At 37.3% G+C, this 17942-nt stretch overlaps 1 protein-coding gene across 3 annotated transcripts in view; it reads right to left on the bottom strand.

Moving 5' to 3' along the window:
* Positions 1-17809, bottom strand: part of CCDC148 (coiled-coil domain containing 148) — a 274146-nt gene extending 256337 nt beyond the window's left edge. For 2 of the 3 annotated variants that reach the window (XM_011949186.1, XM_011949187.1), the window contains exon 1: positions 17470-17809. In XM_011949186.1, the coding sequence (XP_011804576.1) occupies positions 17470-17494 (25 nt within the window). In that variant the 5' untranslated portion in view covers positions 17495-17809. The remainder of the gene's footprint in view (positions 1-17469) is intronic. The other variant, XM_011949185.1, reaches the window with a different exon arrangement.
* Positions 17810-17942: the final 133 nt, after the last annotated feature.

Below are 17942 nucleotides of genomic sequence, written 5' to 3'. Positions count from 1 at the left end.
GTCAAACTTGATAAAACAAACTTGATAAAAACAAAACAAACAATATGGTATTTACAAAAAGCCCACTTTAAATACAAACAAAAGTATAGGTAAAAAATACAAGAACAGCAAAAGACATAGCATGAAAACACTATACTATAAACAACTTTATGCCATAAAATTCAACAATGTAGATGAAATGTCCAAATTCCTAAATGACACAAATTACCAAAAATAACTCCAGAAGAACAACAAATCTGAATTCCTTATAGCTATTAACTCAATTACATTATTAAAAACTTCCTCAAAGAGAAAATTCCAGATCTAGACCATTTGACTGGTAACTTTTATCAATCTTCTGAGGAATAAATAATTATCAATCCCATACAAACTCTTTCAGAAATTAAAGGAGAAAAGAATACACCCCAAATCTTGTTATAATGTTGGTATTTGCATGATATCAAAGCCAAAAAATAAATTATAGGGAAAGAGGTCAGGCGCAATTGCTCAAGCCGGTAATCCTAGCATTTTGGAAGGCCAAGGAAGGAGGACTGCTCAAAGCCAGTAATTTGAGACCAGCCTGGGCAACATAACAAGAACCTATCTCTATAAAAAAATTTAAAAATTAGCCAGGGTTGGGGGTCCCATACCTGTAGTCCTAGCTACTCAGGAGGCTGAGGCAGGAGGACTGTTTAGGCCTAGGAAGTCAAGGCTGCAGTTAGCTGAGATCAAACCACTGTACTATAGCCTGGGCAACAGAGTAAGACCTTGATTCAAATATACATATATATACATATATATATATATATATGCACACACACATATATACATATATACATACATATAACAAAAACACAAATGAAAGAAAAACTTAATATAGTGGGCTTTATCAAATTTAAAACTTTTGTCATAAAAACTGTTCAGAAACCTAAGTTGTAAACAAAATACTAGGAGAAAACATCTATGGTACAGATATCTGACAAAGCACTTGTATCCAAATACATAATGAATTTTTAAAATCTCAATAGTAAGACAACCTAATTTTAGAAAGGGTAGATTATTTGAACATATGCTTCACAATAGAAGACATACTAATGCTCAATAAGCATATTAAAAAATGTTCAACATCCTTAGTCATCAGGAAAATGCAAATTTAAATTACAATAAGATGCCACTACACACACATCACAATGGATAACATTTATTATTATTACTTTTTTAGACAAGGTATTTCTCTGTCGTGCAGGCTGGAGTGCAGTGGTGCAATTATGGCTCACTGTAGCCTCCACCTCCTGGGATCAAGCATCTTCCTACCTCACCTCCTGAGTAGCTAGGACCACAGGCACATGCCACCACACCCAGCTGTTTTTTTTTTTTTTACTACTATTACTTTTAGTAGAGATGAGGTCTCACTATGTTGCCCTGGCTGGTCTTGAACTCCTGGGCTCAAGAGATCTTCCTGCCTCAGCCTCCAAAAGTGCTGAGATTACAGGTGTGAGGCACAGCACCCGGCCTAAAATTTAAATGTTGATAATATCAAGTGTGGACAAGAAAGTAGAGTAACTGAAACGTTACACATTGCTGGCAGGAGTGTAAAATGGTATAGCCATTTTGGAAAACTGTTTGGCAGTTTCTTAACTGTTAATTAGCTAAACATAAACTTATTCTGGGACCCAGCAATCTGAAGCAAAACAACGTACACCTCCACAAAAAACTGTACATAAATATACATACATTACTCATCATAACCAAAAGCTGAAACAACTCAAATGTCCATCAACAGGCAGATGAATAAAGAAATAAATATATGCATAATAGTAGCCCCTTATCCTCAGGAGATACATTCAAGACCCCCAGTGGATGCCTGAAACCTTGAATAGTACCAAACCCAGTATATGCTATTTTTTCTTATACTTACATAACTATGATAAAGTTTAATTTATAAATTAGGCACAGTTAAAGATTAACAAAATAACCAATAATAAAATAGAATGTTTATAGCAACACTGCACTTCAGCCTGGGTGACACAGTGAGACCCTGTCTCTTAAAAAAAGGAAAAAGAGGCCAGACATGGTTGCTCACGCCTGTAATCCCAGCATTTTGGGAGGCCAAGGTAGGTGGATCATGAGGTCAGGAGATTGAGACCATCCTGGCTAATACGGTGAAACTCCGTCTCTACTAAAAATACAAAAAATTAGCTGGGCATGGTGGCGGGCACCTGTAGTCCCAGCTACTCGGAAGGCTGAGGCAGGAGGATGGTGTGAACCCAGGAGGCGGAGTTTGCAGTGAGCCAAGATTGTGCCACTGCACTCCAGCCTGGGCAACAGAGCTAGACTCTGTCTCAAAAAAAAGAAAGAAAAAAGAAAGAAAAAGTACCATACTTGACAATGACAATTACCCCCTGTATAGGCTATATAAACAAATAGACCAGCAATTTCAGGGAAAGATAGCTTGAAAGAGAATCTGCACTACTATTATAATAGTGGGGTGAGTGGATTACGCTACAGTCCTAGGTTTGGATAAACTACAGAGATTTCAACATCTCTTCTTCTGAGCCTTTGGAAAAATGGAATTTTTATTTCTAGGACTGTCAATTCACCAAAATGAACTATAGAACCCTAAATGAACAATATGCAAGACACAAAATCAAGATATCTTCTGAATGAATTGTATTTAAAATAATATTTTCTAACTAAATATCACACCAAAAATTTTAAAGTAAATCAGAAGTATCTAATTAAAAGTTTACAAAGTAAGTACAGAATGTAGTTGCCTTATACCTACAGAAAGGTCTACTGATTTCTGACATGACCATGCAATATGATTGTTTTCCTCTTAGTAACATATTTGAAATAAAAAATATGCTGAAGATGTTTTATTAAAAGGCCAAATTCTTTGCTATGTGACATCCTATAGCTCAGGAATTTTAATTCTTTCTTTTATTGACATATTTCTTTTTGAACTTCAAACACAGTATTTATGATCTGAAAAGGTACATGTACTAATTGGCCTTTTGTCAATATTGTTTAGTATTATTTTACTTCCACCTTAGAAGAGTAAGAGGAAAAGTTAAATAGTGATTGATTTATCCAGATTTCATTTTAATATCTTCCATGTTCATCAAGAATGTGCAATATTATAATTTTCTAACTACCATAGAATTTTAACATTTTACCAGCAAAAATCTTTTTATGTGCCGTCTTTTCATATGACATGTTTGTCATGCTCACTCTACAGAACATTTGGCATAATGGTACTTCTTAATCAAAATGGATAAATACCCTTTTATTTTAAAAATCTACATACTTAGATATTGAGGTGGAAAGTATGTTTTACACACAAACTAGAATCCTGTTATTGGATTTGGCTGCCTTTGTCTTATAAAAAGACCTGCTGTATTTAAAATTTTTGCTTTGATAGAGAATAGAAAAAGAGCTCTGTTAAAAAAAACAAAGGCTTTTTAAAAGTAGTATTGAAAATAAATAATTGGCTTTTGTTCATTAGAGGCTAAATCTAGTTTGTGGTTTCAAAGAGCTAAGAACAGATTGCTTCCCTCAGATTCTTAGCAAAGAAATGTTTTTGTCAATTAATATTCTTTGCTAAGAACAGTTTTTCCAGTGCTGTTTTTCAAATGGAATAATATTATAAATAGGCCTGTCCAAAGGACAATTCTTGGGCTTTTTTCTAAGATCTTAAGGTCTTAGAGCATAATAATTATGGCATGCCAGTTCAGAAGCATGGTAGAAGACAAAAAATCATGTTTCAAACAGGAAATGTACTGGGAGAAAAAGTTGCCATAGGTAGCCTTTCTTTCAAATTAAATAAAAGGAACATCACCCACAAATTATGCCAGTCTTCCTCTTCTCATGAGGCTTTTGCCCAACATTTACATCCCAGGATGATAGCAGGAAAAGAACAGGAAGCAAGGAATTGAGTGCCATTGCAAAAAGCCCAGAAACTGTAAGAACACAGCATTCCATTCACCCAGTGTTGTTCCCCTGCTTCAGCTTTATCCTCTCATTTTGCAAATGGAGAAACTGTGGTTCAAGATCATTCTGCTGCTGAGTGGACAGACCAGATGCAAACCCAGGCAGTCTGGCTCCAATGCCCGCAAAGGTTTCTATTCTACCCTCTCTCCAGTAAAGGGAGATGACTACAGTTAGTGGCTCCTCAACAGGCATAGAAGAAGATCAGTCACTGTTTTTTTTTTTTTTTCAGTAAACAGCTGCTCCCTTGTTAAGGTAGGGGTAAGGTCCTAGAATTAGGGACAGGAAGGCAAGATATAAGTAGGAGTAAAGCAGAAAGGCATATCTTGAACAAAAAAAAAAAAAAAAAAAGTCACCCAGGCAGAGTGGCTTACCTCTGTAATCTCAGCACTTTGGGAATCCGGGGTGGGAGGATCTCTTGAGACCAGAAGTTTGATCCCAACCTGGGCAATATAGTGAGACCTCATCTCTACAAATAACAATAATGATAACAAAAATGGCCAAGTGTAGTGGCCTGTGCCTGTGGTCCCAGCTACTTAGGAGGCTGAGGTGGCAGGATCACTTGAGCCTGGGAGACCAAGGCTGTAGTCAGCCATGATGGTGCCACTGCACTCCAACCTGGGGACAGAGCAAGCCTGTCTCAAAAGAAAAAAAAAAGAAAGAAAGAAAGAAAGAAAAAAAGAAAAAGAAAAAAGTGAAGGAAGGCAGGAGAAAAATCTATTCAAACATAGCTTCTGGAAAAATTGAAAACAAACAAGGGGGTGAAAATAGACTTAAGAGCTATAGTAATGTGATAAACATTTTTGGGAAATTTCTTTCAAAATAAAAAAAAATCAAAATATAGACTAAGACCATGTAGTATTTCATTTTATACACAAACTAACCTAGGCCAGGAAATATTTCTGCCCAACTGAGTCATTTTACAGATGGGTAAACACAGGCTATAAAGATTGAATGCCCTGCCCAAGACGAGGAAGCAGGTAGGACAGGCAAGGCTACAGGCCACCCACACCTCCTGACTTTGAGCTCAGTGCTCTTCCACCAACTATATTAAACACAATTTATCAGCTTTTAAAACACAAAAGCCATAGTCAGTAGGTTGCAATTCAATTTTAAGAACATAAAAAATAATTACAGTGTACCCATATCGAAGGTTAAATACACAATACCTCAGGCTATCACCTTCTCAATAGCCAAATAATATTATAAAGTAGTAGTTAGATAAAGTAGTCATTTTTAAATGTGAGGAGGAGAATTATTGGCATAACTGCACTTTTTTTCTTCCAATATTTTATCCATATAACATTTTCAATATTTACATTATTTTAAACTTGGAAAATTTAGTCACATGCATATACACATATATACAGCAAACATGGTGAAATGACTGAATCTTATTAATATCTTCTTCTCTATAAGGGAAATCAAAGGGTTGAATAGAAAGGGATTTAAGCTGAGAGTTATTAGGCCAGTATTAACACTGATTTATAATCTCTAAGATTCCTCTAGTCCTAAAATTCTATAATTTTAGAAAGCTCATAATTGAAAAAAACATTGGATTAAAATATTAAATTTAAGTATTTGACTAATGAGATTATGACATACCACCTAAAGAAAATTATTTCTAGTGGTTTCAAAAAAGGGAGAAGAGGCTGGGTGCAGTGGCTCATGTCTGTAATCCCAGCACTTTGGGAGGCTGAGGTAGGAGGATTGCTTGAGCCTAGGAGCTCAAGACCAGCCTGAGCAACATAGGGAGACCTCATCTCTATAAAAAATAAACAAAATTTGCCAGGCATGGTGGCACATGCCTGTGGTCCCAGCCACTCAGGAAGGCTGAGGCAGGAGGATCACTTGAGCTGGGGAGGTTTAGACTGCAGGGAGCTGAGATCTTGCCACTGCACTGCAGCCTGGGTGACAGAGCAAGACCCTGTCTTGAAAAAAAAATAATAAGATTTACAAAAAGTTGATAAAATACTGGTGATTATGTTATCTATGGGATTACAAATTATGTTAGTTAATAAAGAAATTTTTACCACTCTTAACAAATAGAAATGGGGGGGTGGGCCAAACAGTTAATGTAAAGTAGAAATAAGAAGTTCTTTCCTGATATAAACTCTTAGATACTAAAGCCCTCTGTGTTTATGCACACTAGCATAGGAACACTAGCATACTTATACAAAAAGTTCAGAAGCTTACATAGTTCACACTTTTTTTTAAGTTTAAACGTTAATAATGTTGTAAGAAATAGAGAAGTACATTAAACCTCATTTTCATAGATGTGGGAAAGAGACAATGGAAAAATAAGTGACTTTTCCAAGGCCAAACAGTAAATCATTAAATGCCTATGATTTTAAAAATCAAGTTTCCAACGGACCATAAAAATGAATTAATTCTGTGTGGGCAGATATTTTTCTTTTATCAAATTCTCTACATTATAGGAAATTCCTTGTCTTTCTTCCTATTGTGTTTTTGTTATTTATGTCCTACTTTTACATCATTTATAAATGTCCAAAGAAGCCTACTCCTCTCAATACCACTGGAGATTTCATTGACCTTTCTCAGTCTGAATCACAATAATGATCACTGTCTCTGATAATCAGTGTATCTGAGATTCAAATTCATTGGAGCTAAATAATTTAAGTGATCTTTAAGACAAAGAAAAAAGCAAAAGAACAAGATTAAAATATAGTCTTTCAAAGACTTACTTCTAGTAATTGGGGTAGACAGAAGAGAAAAAACTAAAACGACAACAAAACACAGAAAAATGGCAGGGAAATAATGAACATTTTATCTAAAGATATTCTACTAAAACTTTGAGGTCTCACTCACACATCTCTCTTACTAACACTTTTGAGGATATATTTCCAAATTTACTTATTTTAAATTCTTTAAGTGTAATCGTGTTCTAAATTATATATATTATAAAGTACAAATACAGAAAATCTATGAGTACAAGAAAAAAGATATATAATGTGGACATATGTAGTATAGACAATTAGAATAAATGTTAGTGAAAGTTATGTGATGGACTGTGCTTCACTACTTGAAAATCTTGGTTTAATGGTTGGTCATAGAAGAATTCAAACTCTAAGGTCAGTTCACCCCCTTAGGTGAACTTGGCTTTAATGAATACAGTCATTAAAATAGACACTGGAAAAAATATGGAAGAAGTACAAAATAGGCTCTATGTAATCAATTACGATGCTCAAATTTCAATTCATGGGCTGGGCCCTACGGCTTACACCTATAATCCCAACACTTTGGGAGGCCAAAAGGGGAGGATCACTTGAGGCCAGAGGTTTAAGACCAGCCTGGGCAACATAGTGAGACCCCATCTCTACAAAAAAACCTAAACTGTAAAAATTAGCCAGGCATGGTGGCACACGCCTGTAGTCCCAGCTACTCAGGAGGCTGAGGCAGGATTGCTTGACCCCAGGAGTCTGAGGCTGCAGTAAACTATGGTCACACCACAGCACTCTAGCTTTCTGACAGGGCAAGACTTTGTCTCAAAAAAAAAAAAAAAAAATCAATTCCATCCACCAATTATGCAAAGATTGTAATTTAGTCTTTTTCTCTAGTGAATTTCTGGCTTCTCTGAGGTCAAACAGTTTTCCTCACAAAGTTTTTTTTTTTTAAATGTTTAATAGCTGGGTTCTGATCCACTGAAATGCCATTAGGAATATTTTTAATCATGTTAGAAAATGTTTTCAAATTTATTAAGTCTTCATATAAGCGAGTTCTAAGATGTGCTTATGTCATTATTCAAAATTTTTTTATTTAAAATATACCCATTAGAACTGTATTATTTTTAATAAATGTATTATTGTGTAACCATTACCACTATCTACTTTTAGGACATTCAGTCACTTGTATTAAATCCCATCCCAGTCTAAGGTAATCACTGATCTGTCTTCTATCTCTGTATTTTTTCCCTTTTTGGGAGTTTCATATAAATGGTATCATACAAATGAGGCCTCTTGTCTGCCTTTTTTTCTCTTGGCATAATATTTTGGAGGTTTATCGATACTGTGCCATGTATCAGTAGTTCATTACTTTTAGGGCTGAATAGTATTCAAGTATGCCATGTTTTGTTTTGTCAATCATCGGCTCATAAATATTTAGATTATTTCCAATGTTTTGCTATTATTAACAATATTACTATCGTTCATGTAAAAGTCTCTGTGGACATACATATTTACTTGAAGTAGGACTGCTGGGTCATACAGTATAAGTTTATATTTACATATATAACTTTTTTTTTAGACTAGGCCTCTCTACATTGCTTGGACTGGCATGCGGTGGCTATTGATAGGTGCAATCCCACTACTGATCAGCACAGGAGTTTTGACCTGCTGTTTCCCACCTGAGCTGCCTCCCCTCTCCTGAGGCAACCTGGTGGTCCCTTCCTCCCAGGAGGTCACCATATTGATGCATAACAGTACAGACACCTGATCAGCATAGTGCACTATCGCCCAGAACTCCTGAACTCCAGGGATCCTCCTGCCTCAGCCACCTGAGTAGCTAGGTCTACATGCATGCAACGTTGTGTCTGGCTATGTTTATGTTTTCAAGAAGTTGCTAAATGACTCCAAAAAGTGTGTATACCATTACACATTTAACAATTTATGAGAGTTGCAGTTTTTTCACATCTTTGTCATCACTGTGTATTGTCAATTTTTGGCTTATATCCATTTAACTGGAAGTGTACTGGTATCATATTGTGGTTGTAATTTGCATTTCCCTAATGATTAATACGTTGAACATCTTTTCATGTGCTTACTAATCATTCATATGCCTTTTTGGTGAAATCTCTATTAAAACATTTTATTTTTAATTGAATTGCTTATCTTATTTTTGACATTTAGCATGCTTTATATATTCTAGATACAAGACCTTTATCAGATATTTGACCTAGGAATTTTTTCACAGGCTGCTATTTGTCTTTTCACTTTCTTACTTGTATCTTTTGGAGAGCAAAACTTTTCATTTTTATAAAATGCGATTTATCAATTTCTTCTTTAATGGATCACAATTTTGGTGTTGTATCTAAGAAACCTTTCCAAAAGCAAGGTTGCAGAGATTTTCTACTGTTTTCAGATATAATTTTAGCTCTTACATGTAGGTCTGTGATATATATTAATTTTTTTCTACATGGTGTGAGGTAAGAAATTAAGTTCAGTATTTTGCATATGAATATGCGATTATTCCAGTAGTATTTCTTTAAAAAAGCATCCCTTTCACTATTGCTCTGCTTTGTCATCTTTGCTGAAAACCAACTGATTGTAAATATATTAATTTCTGTACCCTCTATTTCATTGATCTAAGTGTCTATCATTATGCCAATATTACATTCTACTATTATAGCTTTATAAGTTTTGAAATTAGTATTGTAATAACTCTTAACCTTTTTTTACAAGATTGTTTTTGATATGTATTTCCATTTTATTTTTATTTTTTTATTTATTGTTGAGATGGGGTCTCATTCTGTTATCCAGGCTGGAGTTCAGTGGTGTGATCACAGCTCACTGCAGCCTTGACTTCCTGGGCTCCAGCCATCCTCCCACCTCAGGCTCTTGAGGAGCTGGGACCACAGGTGTGAGCCACCATGCCTGGCTTATTTTTGTATTTTTGGTAGAGATGGGTTTTTGCCATGTTACCCAGGCTAGTCTTCAACTCCTAAGCTCAAGCAATACACCCCCTCGGCCTCCCAAAGTGCTGGGATTACATGCTTGAGCCACTGCACCCGGCCTGTATTTCCATTTTAAAATTGACTTCTCAAGTCCTATAAAAATGCTTGCTAAGATATTGATAGAGATGACATTTAATCTATAGATCAGAGGTCTTATGCTTGTTTTCTAAAATTTATTCTTAAATATTGTCTTCTTTCTCATGTTATTGTAAATGGAACGTTTTTGTTTTTTTTTTTTTCCCCCCCGATATGGAGTCTTGCTCTGTCACCCAGGCTGGAGTGCAGTGATACAATCTTGGCTCACTGCAACCTCCGCCTCCCAGGTTCAAGCTATTCTCCAGCCTCAGCCTCCTGAGTAGCTGGGATTACAGGTGACCGCCACCACACCCGGCTAATTTTTGTATTTTTAGTGGCGACAGTGTTTTACCATGTTGGCCAGGCTGCTCTCGAACTTCTGACCTCATGATCCGTCCACCTCAGCCTCCCAAAATGCTGGGATTACAGGCGTGAGCCACCGTGCCCAGCCACAACTGTCTTTTAAAATTCATTTTCAGATTCCTAGTTCCTAGCATATAAAAATATAACTGACTTCTATATATTGAACTTGTATTTTGTGACCTTGCTAAATTCATTTATTAGGTCCTAGTAGGATTTTTTATGTATAAGATCAAGTAATCTGTAAATAAAGATATCTTTAATTTTTCCTTTTCAATCAATATGCGTTTGATTTATTTTTCTTTCCTTGTTACACTAGCTAGAATCTCCAGTAAAATGTTGACTGAAAGAATTGAGAATGGATATCCTTATTTATTCTCCCATGCAAGTACTAATGAGCTCTGTCCCTTCTTGCCCTCCTTGGTTTCTTTTCTTTTTTTTTTTCCGAGACAGAGTCTCACTCTGTCGCCCAGGCTGGAGTGCAGTGGCAGGATCTCGGCTCACTGCAGGCCCCACCTCCCAGGTTCAAGCAATTCTCCCTACCTCAGCCTCTTGAGTAGCTGGCACTATAGGCACCCACCACAATGCCAAGCTAATTTTTGTATTTTTAATAGAGATGACATTTTGCCATGTTGGCCAGGCTGGTCCTGAACTCCTGACCTGAAGTGATCTGCCCACCTTGGCCTCCCAAAGTGCTGGGATTATAGACATGAGCCACCATGCCCGGCCCTCCCTACTTTCTGAGATCAGACATAAGGTATGTTCAAGGTGGCATGGCCATATACTTTATTCTCAAAAGGAAAGCATGGAGTCTTTCACCATAAACATGTTGTTATCTGTTGGTATTCATAGATGCACTTTATCACACTGACGAAGTTCCCTTCGTCATACTGTTAGTCATACTGTTAGTATGCTGAGCATTTTACCATGAATCGGTGTTGGATCTTGTCAATTGCTTTTTCTGGCACATATTGTCATCTTCATTTTTTTTTTTTTTTGTATTTTAAAAATTTACTAAACTACAGAAAAACATGAAAGTTCCTGACAAGGTGATGTATTAGTAGGTACTGTTGTCTTGCTGTGCTGATCCAACCCCAGAGATGTAGAGAAAACAACAACAACAGTGGCCCAGGGATGTAAAGGGCCAGTCATCATGGCTGAAGGACAGAGTGAGGGCAGATATTTTTTGAATGATTTATTTTCTCTCTGCTACTGCTCTAATAAGCTTCTTTCTACCTCTATGAAGCAGACAAAAGAGCTCTGAAGTTAGGGAAATAATGAGGTCATATTTTCTGAGGTTTTATTTTAGAAGAACTTCAGATCTAGCGTTTTACAACAGCCCTCTACTGTGGTGATCATTTGATGACCCAGTGTTAGCACTGAGTAAAAGAGCTGCTTTCCAACTGGAGATGATGGATGACTTGCCAGGTGCCCTGCATCTGTCTGACAACCTTCTTTTACTTTGAGTTTTGCACAAAGCTGCTGGCTGTATGGGATCTGTCAGTAATTAGCACACCTCCAGCATAGGTCCACTTATGGTAAGTGTCACCTTCATTTTGAAGAACAGTTTTGCTACATATAGAATTCTTGATTGACAGGTTTTTTCTTTCAGCATTTTGAATATATCCTTTTACTACCCTCTAGTATCTTTTGTTTCTAATGAGAGGTCAGCTGTTAATTTTACTGTGATTCCCTTGTGTAAAATGAGTTGTTATTTTCTTGCTGCCTCAAAATTTTCTTGTTGTTTTTGTCTTTCAGCAGGCTAAGATGTATCTAGTTGTGCCTCTCTTTATGTTTATTCTACTTGATGTTTGCTGAGTGTCTTTGATGTGTGCATTAAGATTTTAAACAGATTTGGGAAGTTTTAGGACATTGCTTCTTCAAATATTTTTTCTATACCGTTCCATCCCTCCTTTCCTTCTGAGGCTCCCAGCATAAATTGGTATACTTTGATTCTGTCCCACAAGTCCCAGAAGCTTTGTTCATTTTTCTTCAATCTTTCTTCTATTCTTTAGGTTGGATATTTTCTATTAGTCTGTCTTCAAGTTCACTGATTCCTTGTTCTGCCATCACAAATTTGCTATGGAACCCATACAGCAGATTTTTTAATTGTTGTTATATTTTTCAACTCTAAAATTTTTAGTTTCTTTTTCATAGTTTATATTTCTCTATTTAGAGTCCATATTTGTTTAGTCATTTCATCTTTAAGTTTTAAAACATACTTATACTAGCTGTTTTGAATTAGTTGTATACTAAATCCAACAAGTGGGGCCACTTAGAGTATCTAATGGCTGATTATTTTCCTGAATTTCAGTCACACTTTCCTGTTTTTATGCAGGTCTCATAATTTTTGCTGATAATTCAGTATTTTAAATAAAATAGTGTAGCAATTTTGGATGACATCTGATTTTCCTCCTGAGAAATTTTTAAATTGCTGGAACTTAAACATCAGAATCTATTTCTCCTGCATTGTTAAACTACTGATGTCTCTAATAAATTATTTTCCAGCCTGATTCCTAAAATGTATAATAGAAATACAAGTTCCAATATTTTCTTTCCATACCAATGATGTGGCAAAATGATTCTACCCTGAAAAATAAATTATATCACTAATTTTCTCAAAGTCCTTCTCTTATCTCCAACTTGAAAGGATGAGAACAGAGAATTGAGGAATACAGGGTTTTGATATGGGAGAGTAGGGGATAGAAACACCGCACTAAAAAAATTATTTTGCCTAACTCAGGTTGGCAGTAATTTGATTCTAGATAGATAATTCATTTTCTATTATTTGCTTATTTAAAAAAACCTTTAGGGTGTTACTCTTCATAGTTCAACAAGTCATAATACCTGTTTTCTTTTGTTTTAAAATATTTGCATAATTTGTAAATGAAGCCTTGGATGGCAAGGAACAGGGACTCACTAAAAGCAAACAAGGAAAAGAATGGAGTAGGGATGATCACAGGAAACAAAAATCTCACAAAACAAAAAGAAAATGAAGTTTATTTAAGTATGACCTTATAAGGAGAATAATGTAAGGAGGAAAAACACTTTTCCTCTATCCTCCTAGGTTCAATGTCTGAGAATGAAACTGATAAAAGACAGACTGACAAGAGAAAAAACATTTAATTACGTATGTACACAAAAGCTTCACAAAGAAATGTGACTCAAGGAGGCAATTAGAATTTTTGACTGATACCGTCTTAACAGAAGTGATAAAGTGTGAAGAGGCTACACAAAGGAAAGGGGGTATGGGGCTTCCTGTGGAGAACAGACTTGAGGGGGGAAAGTTATGGAAAGGTGCTAGGAAACATATAAGTAAGGGTTGTCTATTAACGTGTGTTATGTGCATAAGTGTCCTCTCCAGTAATAAGAGTCATTTCTAAGTAGATCCTTTCCTGGTAGTAGAGAGGGAGACAACTTTACAAATAGCAAGTAATGGCCTACTTTTAGACAGAAAAGCAGAAGGGAAAGAGTTTTTCTTGTATCTGCTATTTCTCAGTTGCTTTCAGCTCAAAATATTCCTTATGCCAAAATGGCACATTTTGGGGTAGGCATATTGTTGTCCCATCAATAGGAACCCAGAAAACATCAGGACCAAGACAGTGCTCTCTCTGGGTCACTTGTCCTCTCAATTTCAAACTCCCTGGGAAATAATCTGATTGGCATCATTACCAGTTAGGGGGCAATGGGTTGGCTACATGGGTCAGGTCTCCACAGGGGCTGATGCCATGCCAGGTGCATTGTTATGAGGTGTGCAGAGCTGCCTCCTTCAAGGGCTGTGGATATACGTACTAGGAAGCATGACTATTACACATACCAGATGTTTGACGCCATTCTGATTTTATGAAGTTGTTAAAATCTCATGACCCCACTGTTTTCCAAGAGACAGAACAACCTAGAAGTTTCATACACCAAAAAAAAAGTAACCCTTGTTTAACTTGCTTAGCAAAGCTGAGTTTCAAAACCTCTATTCTGCTCTATCATACTTTATCTGATTTTTCTGCACTGAAGAGCTAATCCCAACTTTTCCTGATTCTCTCCCAACATCCTGATTCCAATTTTTTATTATTCAAAGTCAAGTTCTTCCAAGAACTAAACAAAGGACTACTAAATATTGGCTTTTCTTAGTGTGGGAGGTGTTTCAGTAGTTTAAGGCAGTGAGGGACACAGTCATGACCATGATGTGGATCCTATCCGTTAGGGGAAAAGGCTCACACAAAAATAACCACAACATGGGAGAGAGTATCAAGGGTCACAATACAGTAAGAAAGAACTCACCCTCTCAAGAATGGGGAAGGCCAGAAAACTTTCAGAAAGTTTTTACAGGTAATTATTAGGCAGAGTCATGGGAGGATTTGCATAATATATTCAGAGGACGGGGATGGGGTGGGGCTCAGCCAATCCTGAAACCACCATAGCCACCTGAGCAGAACTATTATGAAGCCCTAGCAACCCTTCTCAGGACCCGCTTATTCCACCACTCTCTTTCCCTCCTTTGCCACCCACCTCTGTTTTAACATTCCTCTTTAAAAAGAAAACCCCAAAATTATCAGTATTGGTGTACTTTTTGAAGATTTTATCTTTACCTCCCCCACTCCTCCATAGACACCCAGATACGACAAGAGACTCAGTGTTCCTGCTTCCTCCTATTCCTTGCTGCCTCTGCTATGCTTCTTAGGGAATTTACCACTAATTTTTATGGGATAATATGAAAATAATAAACATTGGAAAGTTACAAAGTTTTCATAACCTTAAAAGTTTCAGGTTGACTTCTTTCTGAGCTGGTAATTGAAAAGTTGTTTGAATTTCTGCTGTTTACTTTTGTTCTTGAGGGTGGAGTCACCAAACCTCTTAATATTCTAACCTTGCCCTGGGCCCCAGTGTCAGCCTGAGCACAGGCCCTCTTCCCACCCCTACTTCCCAACACTTTTTCCAAGGCGGCCAGGCTAGCAGTTTAAATCATCCTCTTCTCAAGCTGGTCATTTGCATTTCTGTGGATCCTCAGGCTAGGCGACAATGGTTTCATTCCTTCACTGGAAATCTGGAATTGGGCCATTGCAACTTGGAGGCAAAGGACATTTTTGTAGGAGAGAACTTAATTGGCAAAATAAGCTAGGATTTTGAGGAGAAAGAGCACAATCTTCAAAATTATTTCTGTTGTATTCAAGGGTCAAAACATTGGCAACAAAGTAGAAACCTCAAGAAATTCCCTTCAGACAGTTTCTTGGTGAAAAGAAAGGCCAGTAGATACAGATGGTGGTAGGGTAGAAAGAAGGTGGTTTTACCAAAAGCCAGATATTCAGAAGACTTAGGAAAAATCTTTGGAGGAGAGGGTGTAACACATCATGTAAGAGATAAATTATAATCAATAGAGCAAAATCCTGGTAGAGAGAAGATGGCTTATGTTTAGGAGCATAAGTGGAGTATGAGGTTTGAAGAGAAATGAGGACACCCCTTCTTAGCCATGACTGAAGGAGGTGCAGATGTGTGAAAACTAGGACTGGGTTTTAGGAAAGTTAAGTTGAGGAACCTCATGGTGGATCCTTCAGTAGAGTACAAGGCAAGATCATTGCCTTTACGTGGAGGAAAACCACGTAAAGTGGGGGCTTGAGGAAAGCAGGCATAGGACAGGTTTGGAAGTGGCCTGGATAATGTTCCTGGATAAGTTCCAGATACTCATCCTCCTGATGAGGAAAGGAATTGAGAATCAGTGAAGACACAGCCAAGTCTGAATAGCATGAACTTTTAGTGGAATGAAGTGATTCTTTCACCCTATCTAGCAATGCTTAGTAGCGCAGGAGCAAGTTCAAAAGAAACCTTTCAACTAAATACAAAAATAAAATAATTAACGTTGAGTGGCAACTATTTCAGAGGACATTATTCATGGTGGATTTTAGAAACATTTTAATTATGACAAACACGAAATCTACAATATCAAAATAGTCATCAGAGAAAAACATACACACACAAAGATTATTGGAGTAATAATAAGCTTTTTTTCTTCTTTCTATGCTAGCCTAAGAGAAAAGGAAAGACCCATTTTTTCTTTCCATTAGACACATCTTCCATTCATTCGATGTTATTGAAATTTTTTTTAAAAAAAGTAAAATCATTGGTATTTTTCATTGAACATGTGTCTTATATAACAATTTGTCGTTTACTTTTTCTATTCTATAAACAAAAACACATACTAAAAAGCCAGAAGAAATTAAAAACAGCCTATTTCCATGATGGCCAGCCATGGCACAGCACTTCCTGGCCCCTGCAGATCCCTTCTCAATTCTGAAAATATTTAGGGGGAACATTCACATGTTCACCTGTTTTTTACTACAAACTTGGAGAGGTTTTTTTTTTTTTTTTTCCAATCAAGGCACCATATTAACATTTCTTAGGTTACATCTTTGTAATCTTCAAATATACTAAGATAAAAACCGGTAGCAAAGCGTATCACCCAACTTAAAATTCAGAATACTGAGACATATGCAGCTTGCACACACATTAATCTGTTTCTCTCAACAAAATATTTGTAATTTCCAAAATCCTATCAGCTTTTTCACACAATATGGTCCCTCCAATTTGAGGGGCAGTAACGTAAACATAGTCTCCTTACTAAACAGATTAGTCTAAAAAAAGTAAAATCACCAAAAGAAGAATGTAAGAATATCAGCGGCTATAAGCTAGAGCAATATCATGTTTTAAAGCGTAATATGTTCATGAAATCTACTTTAAGAAGGTGATATCTAAATATAAAATATATTGACAAAACAATTAGTATTGACAAACTAGCACAAAATGCTTTTAAATGAAAGTAGAAGACATTACTAAAGCTCAAGATTTTTGTGTGTACTGATTTCATGCCTCAGGTTATTTCCATATCAAATTTAAAGAGATATTGGAAAATAGAAAACAAAATCCATCAACTGTAATCCATTTCCCTTACTCTTTTGTGAAATCATCAGAAGGCGTTAAGGACCGTTTCTATTTCCTCTATCTTTATCAAGCCTGTAACTTCTCAAGCGAAAGAACATGCACCTGTCAAGCTCATCGTGCAGGATGTACACACAGATGTGTTTAATAAATATCTGCCCACAGGGAGATTAGAGGTTTGCTTTGAGAATCAGGGAACAGGCTAGCTCATGTGTTGACGCTTTGGCATCTATCATACAATCCGCCACCTTGTTCCCTTACCAAAATAACCCCAAAGGAAATCCTCTTTGAGTCTTCTTTGAGAAGGGTTATAAGTTTGAAGACCCAAAACACTGAGGCAAGATCCACCTCAGGGAAGGGGGAGTGGCTGGGGAGAACAGCGTAAGTAGGATTTAGGTGGCTCAGTGACGTCAGGAGGAAGCAGCGATGGAAGGGATCGGGTGCAGACTCACCTGGAGAAGCAGAAGCTGCACACATATCAAAGGTCAAAAGGCATAGCCTCAGGGACTCCCCAAACGCAGGAAAAGTGAAACGACCATTCCTGGGCTTTCACCGTCAGGGGTACGCCTAAGGGCTCAGCTGTTCCTACCTTTGATGCCAGGGACAAACCCTACCAGGCACAGTTGGGGTTGGCAGTAGGGCAAAGGAAAACCTGCCCCAGATTTCAGAGCCAGCGCTGGGGAATCTCTCTGTCCTCTCCGCCACCCCCTCCCGCGCCGGAGACCTGAGACACCTTCATCCTCACACCCACCTTCTCCAGGCCCTCTTGCGCTGAACAGCATCGGTCTCTATGGCGACCTGAAACCGCAGCTCCCATTGGCCCGTTCAATATGAGGGCCGGGCCAATGGGGAGGGCCAGCCCTCTCCTTCCCGCCAATGGGGTGGCGGGAGCTGGCCCGGGGACGGCGGCGTGCTGACGTTCCCG

This window comes from Colobus angolensis, unplaced genomic scaffold, assembly GCF_000951035.1.
Source record: "Colobus angolensis palliatus isolate OR3802 unplaced genomic scaffold, Cang.pa_1.0 Scaffold292, whole genome shotgun sequence".
Lineage (NCBI taxonomy): Eukaryota > Metazoa > Chordata > Mammalia > Primates > Cercopithecidae > Colobus > Colobus angolensis.
Note: the sequence above shows the minus strand (reverse complement) of the source record. Positions and strands in the feature narration are given on the sequence as shown.